This window comes from Ranitomeya imitator, chromosome 4 (assembly GCF_032444005.1).
Source record: "Ranitomeya imitator isolate aRanImi1 chromosome 4, aRanImi1.pri, whole genome shotgun sequence".
NCBI classification, from domain to species: domain Eukaryota; kingdom Metazoa; phylum Chordata; class Amphibia; order Anura; family Dendrobatidae; genus Ranitomeya; species Ranitomeya imitator.
Genome location: NC_091285.1, coordinates 353,626,817 through 353,651,750, shown reverse-complemented (window position 1 = coordinate 353,651,750; position 24,934 = coordinate 353,626,817). Strand labels below are relative to the sequence as shown.

At 44.4% G+C, this 24,934-nt stretch overlaps 1 protein-coding gene across 22 annotated transcripts in view; it reads right to left on the bottom strand.

Moving 5' to 3' along the window:
• Positions 1-24,934, bottom strand: part of LOC138676110 (mucin-19) — a 769,116-nt gene that overhangs the window by 452,306 nt on the left and 291,876 nt on the right. For all 22 annotated transcript variants that reach the window (XM_069765013.1, XM_069765031.1, XM_069765021.1 and 19 more), the window contains 3 exons: positions 19,760-19,909; positions 19,417-19,511; positions 17,215-17,341 (listed from right to left, as the gene is read on the bottom strand). In XM_069765013.1, the coding sequence (XP_069621114.1) occupies positions 17,215-17,341; positions 19,417-19,511; positions 19,760-19,909 (372 nt within the window). The remainder of the gene's footprint in view (positions 1-17,214; positions 17,342-19,416; positions 19,512-19,759; positions 19,910-24,934) is intronic.

Here is a 24,934-nt window from a genome sequence, read left to right as displayed (position 1 = left end):
GGGAACCACAGATGGGTGAATCTGCAGAGCTGTTCACAAATTGTATTCCATGGCCATCAGAGGTCTGCTCCAAAAATTCACAGATTCAAGGAGAGGGAAGCATCTGCACCGATCCCCAAAATTAATTTTTGTTGGATCTGGTGCTGGGCAAAGTAGGTTCTGAGCAGAATCAAGACCCTCATCAGCAGACATTAACCCCCAGGGGTGGAGGTGATCCTCATGAGACTCAGATACCTGAGGCGCACGTGGACTGTACTGTGCTGTCAGGGCAGGAAGAGGAGCAGGGTGACTCTCAGGGCGAGGAGTGCGAGGTGTGTCAGAGCCCCATTATACTATTTCTACTCTGGGGAAATTGATGCCACTTCAGTGGTGTGTGGCAATAATTTTTTCAAATATTTGGACTCCAACTTGGGTCCATGTGTGTTATCTGTCACGATTCATTTTTGGACTCTGGCAGCTCTGGTTCTGCTATAATTTAAATGTTGTTTTTTTTTCTTTTGGGCCAGCAAGGGTTATGTAACACTCGCGCCCTGACTGGTTGGCGTGAGCGTGGAGTGTGTGGTCCCACTGTGCCACAAACCAGACTTCCCTGGAAGGGGCGTGACTAAGCAGCAACCTTGGTGTTCACTGGAGCCTCTGATGGTAAGGTCAGGTTTGTGCGGCAGGTAGCTGCCAGGTACCACTCCAGGATGGAGACTGGCTGTGGGTGCTGATCCCACTGGGGAACGGAACACTGACAGGCAGGCGGGCACGGCTGAGACACTGGCTTACAGGCGGGCATGGCTGAGACACTGGCAGATAGGGGGCACGGCTGAGACACTAGCAGACACGGCTGAGACATTGGCAGACAGGCGGGCACAGCTGAGACACTGGCAGACAGGCAGTCACGGCTGAGACACTGGCAGACAGGCAGGCACGGCTGAGACACCGGCAGACAGGCAGGCACAGCTGAGACACTGGCAGACAGGCGGGCACAGCTGAGACACTGGCAGACAGGCACAGCTAACGGGACTGGAACCGGTAGAGGTAAGACAGGAACATAGAAAGGTATGCATAGTATATGGAGACAGGTATGGACCTGTTTACACTGGAGGAGGGACAGATTCAGGGAGGACAGGTACTTGGACAGGAATGAGAGATATATGGGAACAGGTAGGGACCTGTTCAGACTGCAGGACAAACATCCGTGAGGTGCGGAACAAGAGCAGGGCAGAACCGCAAGGAGCGGAGTAGCATAGAACTGTAAGGAACGTAGCAGGACAGAAAAGCAAGGAGCGGAGCAGGGCAGAACCGCAAGGCGTGGAGCAAGTGCAGGATGGAATCGCAGAGCATGGAGCGAGAGCAGGACAGTACCGCAGAGCAAGAGCAGAACAGAACCGCAGAGCGCAGAGCAAAAGCAAGATGGAACCGCAAGTGAGCGGATCCGGGTGGAGAGCGGAGCCAAGAGCAGAATGGAACCGCAAGGAGCAGAACCAAGAGCAGAGCAAAGCCGCTGGGTACAGCGAGCAGAGCAAAGCCGCAGAGTGCGGCAAGCAGAGCAAAGCCGCAGGGTGCGGCAAGCAGAGCAGAAGTAAACACAGAAAGCGGAGCACATGGATACACCCAGCAGGGTAGGGAAAGCTACAGACAAGGTTACATGTAAACACAGGTATAGGACTGAGTTCTGACTAGGTCAGGTACAGGAACAAGGTAAGATACAACAGTAGGAAACTGTACAGACAAGAACAGTACAGATACTGGGCAAGGACACAAGCCTGAGTATACAGCCCTCAGGGAGGCGGAAACAAAACTTACCAAGCACAGTAGCAAGTCTGGGTATGCAGCCCCCAGAGAAGGCAGAGACAGAACATACAGAGTACAGAAACAGGTCTGGGTATGCAGCTCCCAGAGAAGGCAGAGACTGGACAGGACCTGGCAACTCAGCAACAAAGTACAGATTGACAGAGTATGTTGCTCAGGCCCCACCCTAGGGGTGGGGATGTCTTAAGTACCTGAGGCTTCATGGCAATTGGTTGGGGACACCTTAGGAAGGTGTACACCATCTCCATAAGACTCAGGAAGCGCTGGCGGTGATGCCCTATGTACACAGCTAGGAAGTATGCAAAGAGCAGACAAAAGACATGAGGTACACAACATGGAGCTGGCAGCAGACAGAACTCACAACATGGCCTGGAGCAGTGAGTAAGTGTAAATGCAGTGATGCCGGCAGGGTTGCTACAGGTTAATGTCAATATCTTTGCTGGTAGCGGCTTTGTTGCTGGTCAGCTGATGTGCTTGGTGACCACTCCCACCATCCTTTAAATAATCACATAATGCATCAGTATAATAGAGTTATTCTATGAAGACCAGCTTGAAGTTAGGAGTTCTCTGGTGTCAGTGGTGTATCTGCTGCTTCTGTGGAGTTCGCATTCCTGGTGCCATATCCTCTGCTGTTTGGAGCTTTGCAAATAGCTGATTATTGTTTCCCTGATCTTTGTCTGTCCTGTGTTTGTCACTTCCCAGTGTTGATACCATCTGCAGTGGTGAGGCTAGCATCCTTGGTGGTCAGTGCATTAGCCAGGGTATATTGAGGTGACAATTAGGGACTAGGCACATTATAGGCGGTGGGGGAAGGACATACATTGGGCGTTAGGGGAGATTAGGGATAGGCACAGGTTGGAGTCAGGAGGTGTCCTATCTTTCGCTCCCACCTGTTAGGGCCTTCCTCTCCCTATTCCATCCCATAGTAGGGGTATGTTGTGCCATCCACCGGACTTACTCGCGCCGAGCATGACATTATTACCGACCCAACTATTCCTTCCGAGACCCTATTGCTCAAGTGGAGGCTTTTGAATGTTTGCATGCCTGATTCAGACGGGGGAAGGACCCACAATGGGCATTAGGGGAGCCTGGGGATAAGCATAGGTTGGAGTCAGGAAGTGTCCTATCCTTCGCTCCCTACTGTTAGGGCCCTCCCCTCTCTATTCCATCCCATTGTTGGTGTATGTTGTACAATCCTGGGCCTTCTCCCTAATGACCGATTCACCATCTTTGCAGTTGGTCGACTAGCTTATTGCGCTTTGGTGTTGGTGTATAGGGATCCTGATGGTGTCTGCCTGGCTGAGTCTCCATAAAATCAAGCAGGGGGGCCAGCCGGCTGAGGAGCACTGCTCGGGGTTCCAGATGTGAGCCACTGATACTCACTGGAAAGACCCTTAGGAGTCATTTCTGTAAGGGTCTGTCACCTAGGCTACAGGATACTCTGATGCAGTATGCTACTTCTCGGTCGTTGGAGACAGCCATGTCCCTTGCTATCTGGGTAGATAGATGCCTCAGGTAGACATGCACCGATTTTTACCCCCTGTTGTTCTTCCTAGGGAGGAGGACACATGAGTGCAGATGGACGAACACAAGCAGGTGGGAGGAGTCTCTTCTTAACTAGGTGGCCTGCGGTTCACTGTGGTATAGGGGCATGTTTTTTCTGCGGTCTGACTGATCATTATATTAATGTCTGCCCATCTTATGTCAAAATTTGTACTCATCACAAAAGCCAAATTCCCTTGGTCGTGTGGAGGATGACCAGGGTGTGACAATTCCTCCACCGTTTAATCTCAGTTTACCATTTCTGCTGAAGTAGTGGCTGTAGGGGAGACTGAGACTATACCGGTTCTTGTGGATAGTGGAGCTGGAGTCAATTTGGTGGATTCTCCCATTGTTCAGAGACCCATGGTCTTATTGGCAGGATGCTGGCAAGACCCATTCTCATTTCTGCGCATTTGACTCTATTCCTCTCAACCACAGTAGTTTGACTCAAGTCATAGATAATATAAACTTACGCATAGGGACTCTTGATGAAGAGTCCCTGTCGTACTACGTCTTGGAGGGTATGCCTACTCACATCATCTTACAGTAGGTTCCTCTGGCTGAAGAGACACAATCCAGTCATTGATTGGTGGTCTATGGTAGTGGTTAGTTGGGGCATGTTTTGTAAAAATGGTTGCCTGGAAGCTACAATCTCTGCCATCCTTCATAAATCTACCCCTTCTTCTCCAGTAGAGGCAGCTAAGGTACTACCAGGCAATAGAGGCAAGACTCAACCCTCACCATAGGTAAACTTTGAGTCTCAGTATCCTCTCATGAGGAGGGATCAGGGGAGGGTGGTGTTTCCCTCTGAATATAGTGAGGGTATATGCTTGATGACACGGAGGGACACCTCTGTTGTCTGTTTCTCAAGAAAATTACCATCTTTTGGCAATTGTAAGCATGGAAATAAACATTCAGGTCCGGACTTGTGTGTGAATGAATACGTGTGGGTGTCCACTAAAAACATCAGGTGGAAGTGCACATCTAGGACTTGGAGTTCTAGGGTGATCAGTCCGTATTGGGTATTGGCTGTTCTCAGCCCTGGGACTTTCCAGTTACAGTTACCCCCAGTAATGCAGGTTCATAACATGTTCCACAGGTTGTCATTCTGGATATTTGATACTGACAATTGCTGATAGCAATATAGTTTATCAATGCAGTTTTGTCACTTTTTAGGCTTTGCAGAAGGAACCAATAAAAGTAAAAGATAATAATGGTAAGAATGATTGCCCCTATTGAACAATTTACTTTAACTTTGGTAGCTTTTTTATTAGTTGCTAATAATCACTTTGGTGAAATATCTTTGGAATATCATTGGAATGTGATCCTTCCTTATTTAGAATTGGTGGTGTAGCATATAGATAGATAGAAAAAAAGTAGAAACTTCGGTTACTATACCTTTAAGAAGCTTCAAGATCGTGCACACAATGCTGTGGAGAGGTTAGCTGCAATCACCCTGACGATCATTGTACTAAGCCTGGTTTTAATTCAAGTACTTAGTATAATTCTGGTGATGCATTCACGTAATTATTGTGATTCTGGTAATGTATTCATATACTAGTGATGGTTCTGGTGATGTATATATGGTGGATCTGTTGATGTATTCATGTACAGATGGTGGTTCTAGTGATACATTCATGTACTAATGGAGATTCTGGTGATATAGTCATGTACTCATGGTAGTTTTGGTGACAGTCATTTACTCGCATTGGTTTTGGCAGCGTACTCATGCACTGATACTGGTTGTGGTGACATATTCATGTATGAATGATGGTTCTACTGAGGAATATATCTCCAGAATACAGCAAAAAGTACAGCCAAGAAGCAACGAAGAGTGGTGTTGGTGGGAGACTCACTACTGAGAGGCACAGAAGCAGCCATCTGCAGACTGGACATAACTGCAAGAGAAGTATGCTGCCTTCCAGGTGCGATGATCAAGGATGTGACCGATAGGATACCAAAGCTCTTCAGCTCCAAGGACGTCCACCCATTTCTTCTGATACATGTTGGCACCAATGACACGGCAAGGAAGGACCTACCGACAATCTGCAAAGACTTTGAAGAGTTGGGGAAGAAAGTAAAGGAACTGGATGTACAGGTAGTTTTTTCTTCTATCCTTCCAGTAGACGGGTATGGCACCAGGAGATGGAACAGGATCCTTGATGCAAACAACTGGCTAAGACGATGGTGCAGACAACAAGGATTCGGATTCCTGGACCACGGTGTGAATTGCTTGTACGATGGACTCCTCGCCAGAGACGGACTACACCTCAACAAACCTGGGAAACACACATTCGCCAGAAGACTCGCTACACTCATCAGGAGGGCGTTAAACTAGAAGAAGAGGGGACGGGAAGAAACACATTAGACTTGAACAAAGAAGATCCAGGAAAACATACTCAGAAGGAAGGTAAGAACATTTCTAAAACAATCCACAGCGAGGAGATTGGAACAAAACAAAATCCTCTAAACTGCATGCTCGCAAACGCCAGAAGCCTGACAAACAAGATGGAAGAACTAGAAGCAGAAATATCTACAGGTAACTTTGACATAGTGGGAATAACCGAGACATGGTTAGATGAAAGCTATGACTGGGCAGTTAACTTACAGGGTTACAGTCTGTTTAGAAAGGATCGTAAAAATCGGAGAGGAGGAGGGGTTTGTCTCTATGTAAAGTCTTGTCTAAAGTCCACTTTAAGGGAGGATATTAGCGAAGGAAAGGAGGATGTCGAGTCCATATGGGTCGAAATTCATGGAGGGAAAAATGGTAACAAAATTCTCATTGGGGTCTGTTACAAACCCCCAAATATAACAGAAACCATGGAAAGTCTACTTCTAAAGCAGATAGATGAAGCTGCAACCCATAATGAGGTCCTGGTTATGGGGGACTTTAACTATCCGGATATTAACTGGGAAACAGAAACCTGTGAAACCCATAAAGGCAACAGGTTTCTGCTAATAACCAAGAAAAATTATCTTTCACAATTGGTGCAGAATCCAACCAGAGGAGCAGTACTTTTAGACCTAATACTATCTAATAGACCTGACAGAATAACAAATCTGCAGGTGGTCGGGCATCTAGGAAATAGCGACCACAATATTGTACAGTTTCACCTGTCTTTCACTAGGGGGACTTGTCAGGGAGTCACAAAAACACTGAACTTTAGGAAGGCAAAGTTTGACCAGCTTAGAGATGCCCTTAATCTGGTAGACTGGGACAATATCCTCAGAAATAAGAATACAGATAATAATTGGGTAATGTTTAAGAACATCCTAAATAGGCAGTGTAAGCGGTTTATACCTTGTGGGAATAAAAGGACTAGAAATAGGAAAAACCCAATGTGGCTAAACAAAGAAGTAAGACAGGCAATTAACAGTAAAAAGAAAGCATTTGCACTACTAAAGCAGGATGGCACCATTGAAGCTCTAAAAAACTATAGGGAGAAAAATACTTTATCTAAAAAACTAATTAAAGCTGCCAAAAAGGAAACAGAGAAGCACATTGCTAAGGAGAGTAAAACTAATCCCAAACTGTTCTTCAACTATATCAATAGTAAAAGAATAAAAACTGAAAATGTAGGCCCCTTAAAAAATAGTGAGGAAAGAATGGTTGTAGATGACGAGGAAAAAGCTAACATATTAAACACCTTCTTCTCCACGGTATTCACGGTGGAAAATGAAATGCTAGGTGAAATCCCAAGAAACAATGAAAACCCTATATTAAGGGTCACCAATCTAACCCAACAAGAGGTGTGAAACCGGCTAAATAAGATTAAAATAGATAAATCTCCGGGTCCGGATGGCATACACCCACGAGTACTAAGAGAACTAAGTAATGTAATAGATAAACCATTATTTCTTATTTTTAGTGACTCTATAGCGACAGGGTCTGTTCCGCAGGATTGGCGCATAGCAAATGTGGTGCCAATATTCAAAAAGGGCTCTAAAAGTGAACCTGGAAATTATAGGCCAGTAAGTCTAACCTCTATTGTTAGTAAAATATTTGAAGGGTTTCTGAGGGATGTTATTCTGGATTATCTCAATGAGAATAACTGTTTAACTCCATATCAGCATGGGTTTATGAGAAATCGCTCCTGTCAAACCAATCTAATCAGTTTTTATGAAGAGGTAAGCTATAGGCTGGACCACGGTGAGTCATTGGACGTGGTATATCTCGATTTTTCCAAAGCGTTTGATACCGTGCCACACAAGAGGTTGGTACACAAAATGAGAATGCTTGGTCTGGGGGAAAATGTGTGTAAATGGGTTAGTAACTGGCTTAGTGATAGAAAGCAGAGGGTGGTTATAAATGGTATAGTCTCTAACTGGGTCGCTGTGACCAGTGGGGTACCGCAGGGGTCAGTATTGGGACCTGTTCTCTTCAACATATTCATTAATGATCTGGTAGAAGGTTTACACAGTAAAATATCGATATTTGCAGATGATACAAAACTATGTAAAGCAGTTAATACAAGAGAAGATTGTATTCTGCTACAGATGGATCTGGATAAGTTGGAAACTTGGGCTGAAAGGTGGCAGATGAGGTTTAACAATGATAAATGTAAGGTTATACACATGGGAAGAAGGAATCAATATCACCATTACACACTGAATGGGAAACCACTGGGTAAATCTGACAGGGAGAAGGACTTGGGGATCCTAGTTAATGATAAACTTACCTGGAGCAGCCAGTGCCAGGCAGCAGCTGCCAAGGCAAACAGGATCATGGGGTGCATTAAAAGAGGTCTGGATACACATGATGAGAGCATTATACTGCCTCTGTACAAATCCCTAGTTAGACCGCACATGGAGTACTGTGTCCAGTTTTGGGCACCGGTGCTCAGGAAGGATATAATGGAACTAGAGAGAGTACAAAGGAGGGCAACAAAATTAATAAAGGGGATGGGAGAACTACAATACCCAGATAGATTAGCGAAATTAGGATTATTTAGTCTAGAAAAAAGACGACTGAGGGGCGATCTAATAACCATGTATAAGTATATAAGGGGACAATACAAATATCTCGCTGAGGATCTGTTTATACCAAGGAAGGTGACGGGCACAAGGGGGCATTCTTTGCGTCTGGAGGAGAGAAGGTTTTTCCACCAACATAGAAGAGGATTCTTTACTGTTAGGGCAGTGAGAATCTGGAATTGCTTGACTGAGGAGGTGGTGATGGCGAACTCAGTTGAGGGATTCAAGAGAGGCCTGGATGTCTTCCTGGAGCAGAACAACATTGTATCATACAATTAGGTTCTGTAGAAGGACGTAGATCTGGGGATTTATTATGATGGAATATAGGCTGAACTGGATGGACAAATGTCTTTTTTCGGCCTTACTAACTATGTTACTATGTTACTATGTTACTATTGCTTTCAGAAGTATATGAATACAACACGAGAGCAACCATCACTACATACTGTAGATATGTCATCAGAACCTGAATACATCACTATAACCAACATCAGTACATGAATCCTTCACCAGGACCATCTTCAGTACATAAATACATCACCAGAACCACCATCAGTTTTGCGCAAGCTGTATTTGTTACATGATGGATGCAAAAACCATCATACGCATCCCTTTATCTATAATGGGGTCTATTTAGGTTCCATTTGGGTATCTGCCAAATGCTGGACACTTTAATTTAAACCAAATTGCCCCCATTATAGTTAAGCTATAGTAGTATCTATGACTGTCCTTAGATCTGTCATTTAAAATCTATGACATCAGTGATGAATATCACAATTTTTCCTTGTATTGTTTAAAAGGTACGTAAACAATCAATGATTCTATATATAAATTTTAAATTGCACTCCCTGTTAAGTCATACCACTAAAGTATACCACGCTTCTTCACTTCTGCTGGTAATTTTTGGTGACAAAGGTAATAATTCTAGTGGAAGTGGTTGTCAGAGCTTGTTACCTGACCCATTGGAAGGGGGAGGGTTGCATTAGGAGAGTGATAGCCTAGTCTCTGACCTATTCGTATGGGGCTGGCAGATGGGGGTTCATTGGATTCATCTTTCTAAGACGTCAAAATACCTTGTCCTGGCCGTGCTACTACACAAAGACATCCTTAAACTAGTTTTAATTTTTTTGCGGTTTTCATTATTTCCTCCCCTGCTTCAAGTAGCCAAAATTTCTGTTTATTTTTCTGTCAGCATAGCCTTATGAGGGCTTGTTTTTTTGTAGGATGAGTTGGAGGTTTGAATGACAACATTCAGTTTACAATGTATTGTGCTGGTAATCAGGAAAAAATGCCATGTGCGATGCAATTGCAAAAAAACATATTTTGCAGCAATTGTTATTTTTTGTTTTGATTTGACAGCAATCTCCCTCTTTACCACTCAGTCTAATACGACTCTAGGTCATTCTATCACTCATTGCTCCCCAGGCAGTTCTATCCCTCATTGCTTTTTCAGTTCACCAATGGTCATTCCGAAGTCTCTCTGTAGGGTTTTGAGCCAGCGAATTCTTTGATGTCCTCTTCTTCTTCTGCCTCTGACTGATCAAAGCATGATGTCTTTCTCCAATGACTGACTTCACATAATATGACATTCATTGGATGGTAAATAAGATGCAGCAATATGATTTTTCAGATAATTTTAATGCAATTTTTTTAATTTTAATAATGAATAAAAATTCTGACGAAACGTGCGTCAGGCAGGTGTGGGCTGCCACGGGGGCTCTGGTATCGGTCAGTATTATTTTGCATCTCCTCTCCCTATGGCATTATGATACTTTATTCCTATAGGACCAGGCATTTATACTGGTAATACTTGCACATATTGTAGTGACTCTACAAGCACTACGTTACTATTTTTCCCTTTGCACTGTTTGACACTATGACACTTTAATTCTATATAATTATGGCGTATTATATTGAACATATATGCAAATTTTAGATAGTATTGACCTATAATATCCACTCTACATAATACGTACTTGATTTCAATACACTGTTTTATTTTTGTGGATTTTATAGTCAATAATTATCATCTTTTATATTGAATCTAGATGTAGGTGTTGGAATCCATACTATATAGGTACCATATATCAGCCATACTGTATACATTTTAGTGTCCACTGTAAGACTCATGCTGGTGTGGTAGATGGAGGCAGGTATATCTCGCCCAGGTGTTTGTCCTATGTGAATTAGGCCACTCAGTATCTTCAGGGTGCTAATGGGTTAATGATTGCAGGAATAAAAGATGACCAGCTGGGTGTTTCCAGTGTCTGCCTGGGGCACACAGATTGCCTGCCTGTGTGGGACAAACGTGAGTGAGAGCTCTGCTCAAGAATTGTGTGATGTTAGCTGGGTGGGAGAAGCCCCCCTAGTTGTTGAGATAGCAACGTATTTGTTTAGTTAGTGCCGGACAGGCTAGGATTTATTTTTATGTTTTGTTTTTTGTGTTGCTTTCACGTTAATAAATCTGACCTGAGGTCACCCTGCTCAGAAACCTGCTGTACGCCTCAGATTCAATGCACAAACCACGTGTCCTTTGACCCCAGCAAAGGCGATCCCAGAGTGTTTTGTCACATTGTGGTGGAGAATGCGGGCATACCGTGGCACAGGCGACAGCATGGAAGACGTGGTGAAAGCCTTAGTACAGTCCACTGCCGTACAGCAGCAGGCCACTGCCGCACAGCACGAAGCTAATCACTTGATGGCCGCACAGCTGAAGGAGTTACTGGACATGACGGTTGCAGACCGCCAACTTCTCCAACAGGTGGCGCAGCGCCTGGTGAGCATGCCTGACGCTGACCCGGAAGCAGAGTCCAGAAGGATCCATGTGAGTCGATACTGGCAAAAGCTGACTGCAGAAGATGACGTCGAGGCATACCTGACAACGTTTGAGCGGACGGCATTGAGAAAGAAATGGCCGAAGGCACGATGGGCCGATTTGATTGCCCCGTTTCTCTCCGGCGAGGCCCAAAAAGCTTACCATGATTTGGACCCGGAGGTCGCTCAGGACTTTGAGAAGCTGAAAGCTGAGATCCTGGCCCGGCTGGGTGTGACGACGGCTGTCCGTGCACAGAGGGTACATCAGTGGACATACCAGCAAGATAAACCGGCGCGGTCTCAGATGTTCGACCTGATCTACTTGACATGGCTGCAACCCGAGGTACTGACAATACCCGAAATAATCCAGCGGGTTGTCCTGGACAAGTACCTGAGAGTACTAACCCCAGCGCTGAAAAGGTGGGTAAGCCAAGGAAATCCCACGACAGCGGATCAACTTGTGGAGTTGGTCGAGCGTTATTCCGTGGCAGAAGGACTTCCCGACGACACCGCCAACCTCCGGTCTGTGCCTCCTCCTCGTGGAACCGGTAAGACTGTTCCAGGGACCACGGGTGAAGGAAAATCGCTTAAAACTGTGGGGGAGGAGTCCGGGACTGCTCGCACTCCGAGACCAAGAGTATTGGACGGTGGTCTCAGTAGGGGACCTGTTAGGTGTTTCCGCTGCCATGAGAAGGGTCATATTTCTGCGAACTGTCCTGTTACCACTGAACCCATGCAGTGCGACGTTATAGACTCTAGAAAACGCATGTCTTTGGTTACACAGCTAGTGAGTGTGAATGCGGGTCAAAATGATACAGTGAAACACCTGTGTGAATTATCTGTTGATGGGAAAAATGTTGTGGCATTACTAGACTCTGGAAGTGTGGTGACTCTGGTGAAAGCTAGTCTGGTGGCACTTCCGTCTGGTCCGTCTGACAAGTTTTCTGTGACATGTGTGCATGGTGACACCCGCTCGTACTTAACAGCGGTCATATGGATTTCTACTCCCTATGGGTCAGTGCAGCACAAAGTGGGACTCGTTCCCGCATTGTTACAGGATGTAATCCTGGGCAGGGATTTTCCCTATTTCTGGCAGTTGTGGGAGAATCAGTTGCTCCTTCACGGTAGCTGTACCCGTGAATCTTCTCCCATGCCATCTGGAGGTCCCGAGTCCCTAGAGGAGACCCCACAGGAAGATGTTGCTGGGGAGGTTAGTGAATCTAACCTTCAGTACCCCTTCTCCGTCATGGCGGGGGAAACAGAGGAAACTGAGGAACCTCAGCGAGAGGCGTAGGCAGACAGCCATCCGGCACCCTGCCTGCCACATTTGGGAGTCCAGGTGGATGACTTCCACAGCGAGCAAATGAAAGATCCTACCCTGACTCCGGCTAGGAAAAATGTAAAAATGATAGATGGGGTACCCGTAGAACCTGACACTAGGCTAGCGTACCCTTATATGGTTCTTGAAAATGATTTGCTCTACCAGGTAGAAAAAAAAGGGGAAGACACAGTGCAACGGTTAGTGGTACCCAAACCTTATCGGCGGAAGGTACTGGATTTGGCCCACGGACATATAATGGGGGGACATCTGGGGGTACAGAAAACCACAGAAAGGATATTGCATTGTTTTGTGTGGCCTGGAATACATTGTGATGTGCGTAACTATTGTGAGTCCTGTCCAGAGTGCCAAATCGCGGCCCCTAAATCTCAGTTCCGTAGCCCTTTGGTACCCCTTCCTATCATCGGGGTCCCTTTTGAGAGAATTGGGATGGATTTGGTTGGGCCCCTTCCCCGATCCGCACGTGGACACCAACATATCCTCGTCATCGTGGACTATGCCACTCGTTACCCGGAAGCCGTCCCTTTGCGTAACACAGCTACCAAGACGATCGCCAAGGAATTGGTACAAGTGTTTAGTCGGGTGGGAATTCCAAAACAGATACTAACCGACCAGGGGACTCCCTTTATGTCGAGGGTAATGAAGGAGCTCTGCAGGCTCCTACAAATAGACCCGTTGCGTACGTCTGTCTATCACCCTCAAACAGATGGCCTGGTTGAGTGCTTCAACAAAACCTTAAAACAGATGCTCCGGAAGGCGATAGACAAAGATGGGAAGAACTGGGATTACTTGTTACCCTATTTGCTGTTTGCCATTAGGGAAGTTCCCCAGTCTTCCACAGGGTTTTCGCCTTTCGAACTGTTGTACGCCCGTCGTCCCCGGGGACTGCTGGACGTCGCAAAAGAAACCTGGGAAGGTCAAGTCACTCCCTTTAAAACGGTGATCGACCATGTAACACAAATGCAGGATCGTATTGCCGCTGTCATGCCCATTGTTAGGGACCATATGTTACAGGCCCAGGGAGCCCAGAGGCAAAGTTATGATAGAGGCGCTAAGGTCCGTACATTTGCACCTGGCGATAGGGTGTTGGTCCTAATCCCTACGGCGGATAGTAAATTCCTGGCGAAATGGCAGGGCCCATTTGAGGTCCGAGAAAGAGTTGGTGAAGTGAACTATAAAGTGTACCAGCCGGGTAAGAGAAAACTGGAACAGATTTATCATGTGAATCTGATAAAATCCTGGAAAGACCGCTCTGCCCTAACGGCGGATCTGCCCCGTCCGGTTTGTTCACCTACTGTACCAGAGGTGCAGGTTGCTGAGACTCTCTCAGAACGACAAAAATCTGAGGTTAAGCAATTTTTGTTACAGAACCGACAGTTTTTCTCCGAAAAACCTGGCCGGACTAAGTTGGTGAAACATGAGATTGTCACAGAGCCTGGCGTCACTGTTCATGTGAAGCCCTACCGGATTCCGGAAGCCCGCCGTGAAGCCATCTCCCGGGAAGTGATGGCAATGTTGGACTTAGGAGTCATTGAGGAGTCACACAGCGCCTGGTCCAGTCCAATTGTGTTGATACCTAAACCGGATGGCTCCATCCGGTTTTGTAATGACTTTAGGAAACTGAATGCAGTTTCTAAATTTGATGCGTACCCTATGCCCCGGGTCGATGAGTTGATCGACCGGCTTGGTAAAGCCCGATACATTACGACCCTGGATTTAACAAAGGGGTACTGGCAGATTCCTCTGGCCGAGGCGGCCAGAGAGAAGACGGCATTTGCTACACCGGAAGGTCTGTTCCAGTATGTCTATATGCCGTTTGGACTTCACGGAGCTCCCGCAACGTTCCAGAGATTGATGGATCGAGTCTTGAGGCCTCACAGACAGTACGCTTCTGCCTACCTTGATGACATCGTAATTTACAGCATGGACTGGGAAACTCATCTCCAGAAGGTACAAGCGGTGATTGATGACCTGCGAGATGCAGGTTTAACGGCAAACCCCAAGAAATGCCACATCGGGCTTGAAGAAGCCCGATACTTGGGCTACGTGATTGGCCGAGGAGTGGTTAAACCCCAGATCGACAAAATACAGGCAATTCAGGGCTGGCCACAACCAGTGAACAAGAAACAAGTGCAGGCTTTCCTGGGGATTGCCGGCTATTATCGCCGGTTCATACCCAATTTTGCAGCCATGGCTACTCCCTTGACGGATCTTACCAAGGGGAAGGGTTCCGTCATGGTAAAAATGGACCTCAGCTGCTGAAGAGGCCTTCCACAGCCTGAAACGGGCTTTGTGCTCTCAGCCCATACTAGTGACTCCTGATTTCAGCAGCGAGTTTGTGGTACAAACTGATGCCTCTGATACTGGTGTCGGAGCTGTACTTTCCCAGGTGAGGGATGGAGTCGAACACCCGGTCCTCTATCTCAGTCGGAAACTGAATGTACATGAGCAGAGGTATGCGGTGGTTGAAAAAGAGTGCCTAGCCATTAAATGGGCTCTCGACTCCCTCAAGTATTACCTGGCTGGTAGGAAGTTTAGGCTGGTCACAGACCATGCCCCTCTCAAGTGGATGCACCTCCACAAGGACCGTAATAGTCGGGTAACCCGGTGGTTCCTTGCCCTGCAGGCTTACTCTTTTACGGTGGAGCACCGACCTGGGGTGCAGATGGGGAACACCGATGCCCTATCCCGAGTGCACTGTTTCAAAAGTGTTCTTGCTCGACCAGAGTGGTCTGAGCAAGGGGGGGGGGATATGTAAGACTCATGCTGGTGTGGTAGATGGAGGCAGGTATATCTCGCCCAGGTGTTTGTCCTATGTGAATTAGGCCACTCAGTATCTTCAGGGTGCTAATGGGTTAATGATTGCAGGAATAAAAGATGACCAGCTGGGTGTTTCCAGTGTCTGCCTGGGGCACACAGATTGCCTGCCTGTGTGGGACAAACGTGAGTGAGAGCTCTGCTCAAGAATTGTGTGATGTTAGCTGGGTGGGAGAAGCCCCCCCAGTTGTTGAGATAGCAACGTATTTGTTTAGTTAGTGCCGGACAGGCTAGGATTTATTTTTATGTTTTGTTTTTTGTGTTGCTTTCACGTTAATAAATCTGACCTGAGGTCAGCCTGCTCAGAAACCTGCTGTACGCCTCAGATTCAATGCACAAACCACGTGTCCTTTGACCCCAGCAAAGGCGATCCCAGAGTGTTTTGTCACACCACATAACTATTATTAATTTTATACTTGTATATTTGATAATTTATTGGAATTATTATTGTTGTAGTGTGGCACTATGTATAACAAAGGCATGTGTGGCACCCCTAGGGGTATTTGCCACAAAAATAGTTACTGACAGTAAATGCAAATACTAAAATAGCAAGACTGCACTACCACCTCCGGCCAGAAGGGGGAGCTCCAGAGACTCCCCTTGATCCATTCTGGTCTGAGAGAAGAACTGGCAGTTGGGCTAAGGAGCTGAAAGTGAGAGGTCATACAGTTGAATCTCTAACAGCCCTGTGACTGTTACCAGGCCTAAATCACCGGCCTGAGGAGAAGAGGGATAGAGAAAAAGGACATTGTGAGAACCGGGTAGCATTAATCACTACCCAGAACAGGCGCAAAGACGGATACCGGATCCGTGGCTGTATTCATTACATATAATACAGCAACCGGAAAAACGTGAGGTGATATCAGCTTCACTAGGGTCGGACGCAGCAACAGACACAGAGTTCAGCGGTACTCCTGGAGGGGGTAAGCCGATAAAAGGACTCGGGTTGCCCGTCGAACCAGGACCCGGAGGGGACAGATTGGGCCGGCAGCCAGTTCACATACAGCAGCAGGGCCACACAGATATTGCGTACAATAAGAGGCGAAGACCCCGGCAGGGTCAAAGTAACTCAGAGTTCCCATACAGACTCCGGTGACAGGACTGGTTGTAAATCCTTTTTTGTTAAAGTAAACTGGTTAAACGTTTCAGTGCCTCAGTCTTTCATTTGGACAATAGCCATCTATCCAGGATTGGGATCATCACCGCTGGGAGAACCTGCTGCTGATCAAGTAAGTGCCTGTTCCCTCACGATACCCTTTACACTGTGCATTGCCTGAGGCCACAGCACCGGGTCAAGCCACCCGTGACACCCCCCTCAAGAGACAGACCCCATTGGTCCGGTGCTGGGTATCCCGGTCTCTTGGGCGTCACACATGTTTTCAACTCCGTGACACCCCGTACTTTATTTCCATCTGGTTCGTTTTTTCCCCTATTATGTATTTTGTGATGTTTTTATGATACAATAAAATTATTTGTTCAGATACATTTGTTGTAGACGTGCATCATATTTGTAGGTATTCTAGTCTCTAAGTGGATGCACCTCATATACTCTTTGTTGGTGTATATGTATACTAATACATTTAATTGCAAAAATAGAGGTATTCCAGTTTTTCAATTCTTTAAAATCTTTTAAAATCTTATGTTTTACTTTTAACTTATTTTTTTTTTTAGTGTCCTTTGGGGACTTGAGTCGGCGATCAAACAGTATTGCACAATATTGCTAAAATGATGCCTCATGGCCTTCAGCAAGTTCAAAGGTATCCATCAACACCCCATATTAGAATAAACACTCACAGGACCATGCAACTTACGTTCTGCTGTCAGAAAGTGACAGCTGTATTTAAGGGGGGTAAACAGCAGATTTCTTAGCTTAGTTCTGATTGCTGCTGTTACAACACTACTACTGCAATGAAAGGGAAGGCACTTACCGCAAATATTGCTTCTCCAATCCTTTATAAAAATGTTATTTTCAGCACAAGCCAATGCATAATTTTTTAATGCAGTGCACAAGCCTGCTGTAATATCTTCACTTATGCAAGTTGATTCCACACATCTCTACAGATTAAAAGATTGGGAATATAAATGGAAACACATTAGTGTAATATTAACATTTTCAATTTCTCATTCACTATGAGAGAAATATTTAGAAACTGTCACCAACTGCTCAACTACAGTTACTTACTTTTACAAAATTGTGATTAATCATTATTAATAAATTATCATTTTAATTTGCTCTCCTTAGTATAGCACACAGATTTCCACAAAAATGCTTGTTAGGCATTCTTCATATGTCCTTTTTTTCCAGTTTGTGTGGCATCCATTTTTTTCATGGATACCACACACACCCATTACAATCTATGCTGCTATGCACATGTCTGTGTTTTTACAAGGACCTTGGTTCCATGCAAAAAACACGGAAACATGGCAATTTGTTTCTGGCAGCATGGATGACAAGAGCTAGTACAAGTCTATGGGTCTGTGAAAAGCGAGTACAGTACAAGGATGGCGTCCGTGTGCTGTACATGTACATTGCAAATTACTGGAGAAGCTTTGTATTTTAATTTTTTCTTTATCTTTAATGAAAAACCACTAATTACACACTCATAGTAAAAATGGACACACAGATGACACAAAGATGACACACTGACGGAAAACACAGATAACACCAGTATCTGTTTTTCACGTATGTGTTTTATACAAACGTGTGAAGGAGGCCTTACCAAAACTAAAATATACCATGTTCACTGTCACAATCCAATTTTCCTCTAAATTTTTTAGGAGTAAAAGGAACTTATTTTCACTATAACTCAAGCAATTCATGTAACTAAGGCTAGCAAACAGCTTTTTTTATCTAAATGAAATGACAGACTACGTCTAAATTCGAATGATGGCAATTCGGTGCGTTTTTTTCTGCGAAGTATTTCCATGCACAAAAAATGTAGCATATTTCAGTTCCAGCAAAAGTGATAAGATTATTGTAAATCTTATGCCCACTGTGCTGTATTTTTTACAACTGTGGAAATTGACCTGCGGTGTGTGTTTTAAATTCGCAACATGTGTATTTGTCAAGCTGTAAATAAGAATTTAACTTAAATATTTTCCCCATTAAAATGAATGAAATGTAAAACATTTACAGATTAAGACTTCATAGTGGAAAAGCATTAAAAACACATGTTAGGCTACTTTCACACTAGCGTCGGTACGGGGCCGTCGCCATGCGTCGGCCCGACGTACCGATGCAAACTGCGAAAAAAAAAACAACGGGGGCAGCGGATGCAGTTTTACAACGCATCCGCTGCCCCATTGTAATGTCCGGGGGGAGGGGGCGGAGTTCCGGCCACACATGCGCGGTCAGAAATGGCGGACACGACGCACAAAAAAAAGTTGCATGCAACATTTTTTTGTGCTGACGGTCTGCCAAAACACGACGCATCCATCGTACGACGGATGCGACGTGTGACCATACGTCGCAATCCGTCGGCTAATACAAGTCTATGGAAAAAAACGCATCCTGCGGGCAACTTTGCGGGATGCTTTTTTTCTCTAAAACGACGCATTGCGACATACGTCACACAACGCTAGTGTGAAAGTAACCTAATCCTCACATAACTTTATCAATAAAGTTTTATGAAAGCTAGGTAACTCATAAAAAAGGAAGCTTCAGAAGCAAATAGTTTTACTGAAAACAGGACATACCAAAAGGAGTCAAAAAATGCAGCTGACAAGACGTGACATCTAAGTGATGGTGTCGGGCAGGTGCACAATGCTGTTAAACTACAGATTAACCTCATATGTGCAGGTTTACCTCACTTTCAGGTGACAGGTTAAGACTTCCTGCCATCATATCTACTACAAAACCAAATATCTATAAGGATCCAACACTAGCACATCCATACTGGAGAGAGCCCTCTAATAATGATATTGAACACCAATTGTTATAGGAATATAACCAAACGAGAGACCAATTTAGCAAAAGAGAGTACAAATCTTAAAAAGTTTTAGACCTACAGTATGTGTGCATTTGGCAAAAATAGAATTTAATATTACTATTATATTGATAATACAGAAACATATTGTTTAAATAATGCAGTATATAAAGAGCAAAACACATTTTAGGAAAGAATCCATACATCATAGTAGCTTCTGTAATCCACGTCAAAATGACACTTAGCAAATGGTCCGTTGGGATCTTTAAGCCGAGAACAATGCTCTTCAGCAAAATTTACTAAACAAAAAAAGAGACTTGCATTAGAGTATTGGATTTAGATTTCCCAATAAAAAGCACAGAACATTTTTTAACATTCCTAGATAGCTGACTGTAATGCAACGCTACAGCCTAGGTTGCTTTCAGTTCTTTATTTTGTACATTTAGCGAGAGATAATTATGAAACATTTAAAATTTAAAAAGAACACAACAACATGGCAAAAGAGAACATGTCAAATGATACTATATGTGCTGTTTGTTTTGTTTACCATTATCAAAGCTGATGCAAGTTGGCGGATCTGGTTTTGGGCAAGAAGACAATGTCCATGAGCTGAAAAAGACTTCTGGTAAAGACTCCACTATGTTTTGGTTTGTCAAGAAGTCATCGTCGCTTTTATTATTGTATGAACCACATAGTCCTTTAAAGAAAAGGAGAGGTATAAAATAAACTGTATAACATAAAAAAAATGCTGTTGTCCTTATTTTATGCAATGATATAAACAATTAATAGTGGAACCAATCTGAATACCAATTACCGTAAAACATTTTCTTGGAATCCAATAATGAATGCTTCTAAAAAGAAGCACTCCTTTCATCAGAATTTTTGTGTTCTTATTATATTGCAGTCATCATATTTTATATATATATATATATATATATATATATATATAAATATATATATATAGCTCTGGCAAAGAATTAAGAGACCACTGCAAAATGTTCAGTTTGTCTGATTTTTCTCTTTATAGGTATATTTTTTGAGTAAAATGTAATTTTTTTTTTTACTCTATAAACTTCTGACAACATGTCTCCGAATTTCCAACCAATAAACTTTGTATTTTTTTCTGACAAAGAAAAATGGTCAAAATTAAAAGAAAAAACAGTGCTTTCAGACCTTAAATAATGCAAAGAAAACAAGTTCACAATCAGTTAGAAACAACAATACTAATGTTTTAACTCAGGAAGAGTTCAGAAATCAATATTTTGTGGAATAACCATGATTTTTAATCACAGCTTTCATGCGTCTTGGCATGCTTTCCACCAGTCTTTCACACTGCTTCTGGTGCAAAAATGTATAAGCTGTTCTTCTTTGTTTGATGGCTTGTGACTATCCATCTTCCTCTTGATTACATTCCAGAGGTTTTCAATGGGGTTCAGGTCTGGAGATTGGGCTGCCCATGACAGGGATTTGATGTAGTGGTCTTTTAATTGTTGCCAGAGCTGTATATATCTTATTCTTCTGTTCTCCATTATGTCTATGACATCACGTGATTAAGAGCAGACTAGTTGAATCCTTCTAAGCTCTATATAAAAATAGGAATCCTCTTTTTGGTGCACTAGTAATAATTTAAACTACAATTCAGCATCAGTGCAAAGTTCCTGGCAGAGGGATGGAGTGGAGCAGGGGAAAGAGACTTCCTATTTTTAGATAGAGCTCAGAAGTATTCAGTTACTCTGTTTTTAATTATGTGATGTCATAGACCAAATGGAAAAGAGAAGAATTAACTGGGTAGAAAGAGAAAATGAGCAATTGTAAGTACATAGTGCTTTATAATATGTTGACTGCCATATATTAAGAGGGTAAAAACTTTGATAGGAGTGCTTATTTAATAATACTATGCAAATGAATGTAGAATTTCAATTGAACGGTTATGACTGCCAAACATAACATAACATAAAACCAGGAAGACAAATACTTTAGTCTGACAGGTTCCTGCTCAGACTACGAAAAGCTTTTCTTTGACCCTGGTCTGTCCCTGCCTGACCAAGGAGTTTGGCACTTTAAGATAATGCAATGGCACCCCCACTTAACATTGGCCTACGTATCAAGGCACTGACAGCTCAGCATGCCCCAACATCCGAGTGGGCAACTGAGCCCATCTTATACTGAAACCTGAGATCCCTATGGCCCTGCATGAGTTATTCTCCCCATGCGCAATCACGTGCCTTAAGGTACCGTCACACTTAGCGACGCTGCAGCGATACCGACAACGATCCGGATCGCTGCAGCGTCGCTGTTTGGTCGCTGGAGAGCTGTCACACAGACAGCTCTCCAGCGACCAACGATGCCGGTAACCAGGGTAAACATCGGGTAACTAAGCGCAAGGCCGCGCTTAGTAACCCGATGTTTACCCTGGTTACCATCCTAAAAGTAAAAAAAACAAACACTACATACTTACCTACAGCCATCTGTCCTCCAGCGCTGTGCTCTGCACTCCTCCTGTACTGTCTGTGTGAGCACAGCGGCCGGAAAGCAGAGCGGTGACGTCACCACTCTGCTTTCCGGCTGACCGACGCTCACAGCCAGTACAGGAGGAGTGCAGAGCACAGCGCTGGAGGACAGACAGCGGTAGGTAAGTATGTAGTGTTTGTTTTTTTTACCTTTTAGGATGGTAACCAGGGTAAACATCGGGTTACTAAGCGCGGCCCTGCGCTTAGTTACCCGATGTTTACCCTGGTTACCAGTGAAGACATTGCTGGATCGGTGTCACACACGCCGATTCAGCGATGTCTGCGGGGAGTCCAGCGACCAAATAAAGTTCTGGACTTTCTTCCCCGACCAGCGACAGCACAGCAGGGGCCTGATCGCTGCTGCCTGTCACACTGGACGATATCGCTAGCGAGGACGCTGCAACGTCACAGATCGCTAGCGATATCGTCTAGTGTGACGGTACCTTAAGCCCTTACTGACCCTGCACCTTGCCCTGGCTAGTCTTGCTACTATGGTAAAGACAACACAGGGGAAACACACAAACAAATGGAAATCCGAAAGCTTCAGCACAACAATTTCTCCAAGAATACCTTCCTCAGAGTAGTCAGGCACAGTAAAATAATTCTACAGCTGGCATGGGAGAAAGCCAGGTGTAACCCCTTCATGACCGGAGGTATTTTCTGCTTTGCGCTTTCATTTTTTGCTAACCTTCTTCTCTCAGAGCCATAACTTTTTTATTTTTCTGTCAATATGGCCATGTGAAGGCTTGCTTTTTGCATGATGAGTTGTAGTTTTGAACAACATCATTGGCTTTACCATGTTGTGTACTAGTAAACGGGAAAAAAATTCCAAGTGAGGTGAAACTGCAAAAAAGTGCAATCCCACACTTGTTTTTTGTTTTGCTTTTTTACTAGGTTCACTAAATGCTAAAACTTACCTGACATTATTATTCTCCAGGTCATTCCAAGTTTATAAACACCAAACTTGTCTAGGTTCTTATTTATCTAAGTGGTGAAAAAAAATTCCAAACTTTGTTAAAAAAAAATTGCGCCATTTTCCGATATCCGTAGCATCTCCATTTTTCGTGATCTCGGTTTGGGTGAGGGCTTATTTTTTGTGTGCCGAGATGAAGTTTTTAATGATAGCATTTTAGTGCAGATGCAATCTTTTGATCACCCATCAATGCATTTTAATGTAATGTCGCTGCAACCAAAAAAACGTAATTCTGTCGTTTTAACTTTTTTTCTCGCTACGCCATTTAGTGATCAGGTTATTCCTTTTTGTATTGATAGATCAGGCGATTCTAAAGGCGGCGATACCAAATATGTATGTGTTTGATTTTTTTATTGTTTTTTTTTTTTAAATGGGCGAAAGGGGGGTGATTTGAACTTTTATATTTTTTCATATATTTTTTTTATTTACTTTTGGCATGCTTCAATAGTCTCAATGGGAGATTAGAAGCTGCCACAACCCGATCGGCTCTGCTACATATAGGCGATGATCAGTTCGCCTATACAGTGGGTACAGAAAGCATTCAGACTCTTTTACATTTTTCACTCTTTGTTTCATTGCACCCATTTGGCAAATTCAAAAAGGTTAATTTTTTTTGTCACATTAATGTACTGTTAGGGCTAGCGGAACGCACCGAGTAAATAGAGACGTTTATTATAATTGGTGCGTTCGCAGCCCGGGGTCTACCGTGCAGGAGGAACCTGCTGCTAGTGAATGGTGGCACTGTTTGGCGGTATAGACTAGCTCTGTTACTTCACAGAGTAGCCGTGAAAGGAAAGCACTGCGCCCTGTTAGCCTCACAGGAGCACAAGCTTACTGCCGAACTGATAGCAGTCAGTGGTTATGCAAACATGCAATCTCCTCACTGTAGGAGCCGGTATTCTAGGGGCTTATTTCAGCCGGGTCCCTGAATACATTCATACAATCTCCTCACCGGAGGTGCTGGTATTCTAGGGGCTTATTTCAGCCGGGTCCCTGAACACATTCATACATAACCACACTGGCGCAAAGCACATATTTGGATTGATACTAGTGCATGGCCGTGCGGCCATGCAAACCTTTTATAGCTGCAGCAAGTACAGGACCTAACTAGAAAGACCAATGACAGGCTGCCACAGAGCCTGAGCAACTTCAGGACCTTCCTGGAGGACCAATGAGTTTTGCTTCAGTGTCTAAGCATGTGACCCTCGATCTCCAATGAGAGATCTTACCCTGGGCATGCTCAGGGGAAAAGAAGGACTTAGTCCCAAAAGTGTCTGCTCTCCGCTGCCCAGCACTTGCTTTAATGGCAGAAGCTGGAAAAGCAGCAGTAACCCTTTGCACAGAGTGAGACTGAGCAAGACGCTGGGACCAACATCTCCACTGAGCAGGCTTCACTGCGGCAGGAGAAGAATGGGAGACTGCAGCGGAGATGGCCCGAGATTCCCCCTGTGCAGAGGCGAACTCAACCCCTAACATGTACACTCTGCAACTCATCTTGACTGAAAAAAACAGAAATATAATATTTTTTGCAAATTTAGTAAAAAAGAAAAACTGAAATATCACATGGTCATAAGTATTCAGACCCTTTGCTCAGACATTCATATTTAGGTCACATGCTGTCCATTTCCTTGTAATTCTCCTTGAGATGGTTCTACTCCTTTATTGGAGTCCAGCTGTGTTTAATTAAACTGATAAGACTTGATGTGGAAAGGCATCCACCTGTTTATATAAGACCTCACAGCTCACAGTGCATGTCAGATTAAAGGTACCGTCACATTTAGCGACGCTGCAGCGATCTAGACAACGATCCCGATCGCTGCAGCGTCGCTGTGTGGTCGCTGGAGAGCTGTCACACAGACAGCTCTCCAGCAACCAACTATGCGAAGTCCCCTGGTAACCAGGGTAAACATCGGGTTAATAAGTGCAGGGCCGCGCTTAGTAACCCGATGTTTACCCTGGTTACCAGTGCTAATGTAAAAAAAAACAAACAGTACATACTTACATTCCGGTGTCTGTCCCCCGGCGCTGTGCTTTTCTGCACTGACTGTGAGCGCCGGCTGGCCATAAAGCACAGCGGTGACGTCACCACTGTTATCTGCTTTACGGCTGGCCGGCGCTGACAGTACAGGGAAGCAGAACGCTGAGGGACGCGACAGACACCGGAATGTAAGTATGAAGTGTTTGTTTTTTTTACATTTACAATGGTAACCAGGGTAAACATCGGGTTACTAAGCGCGGC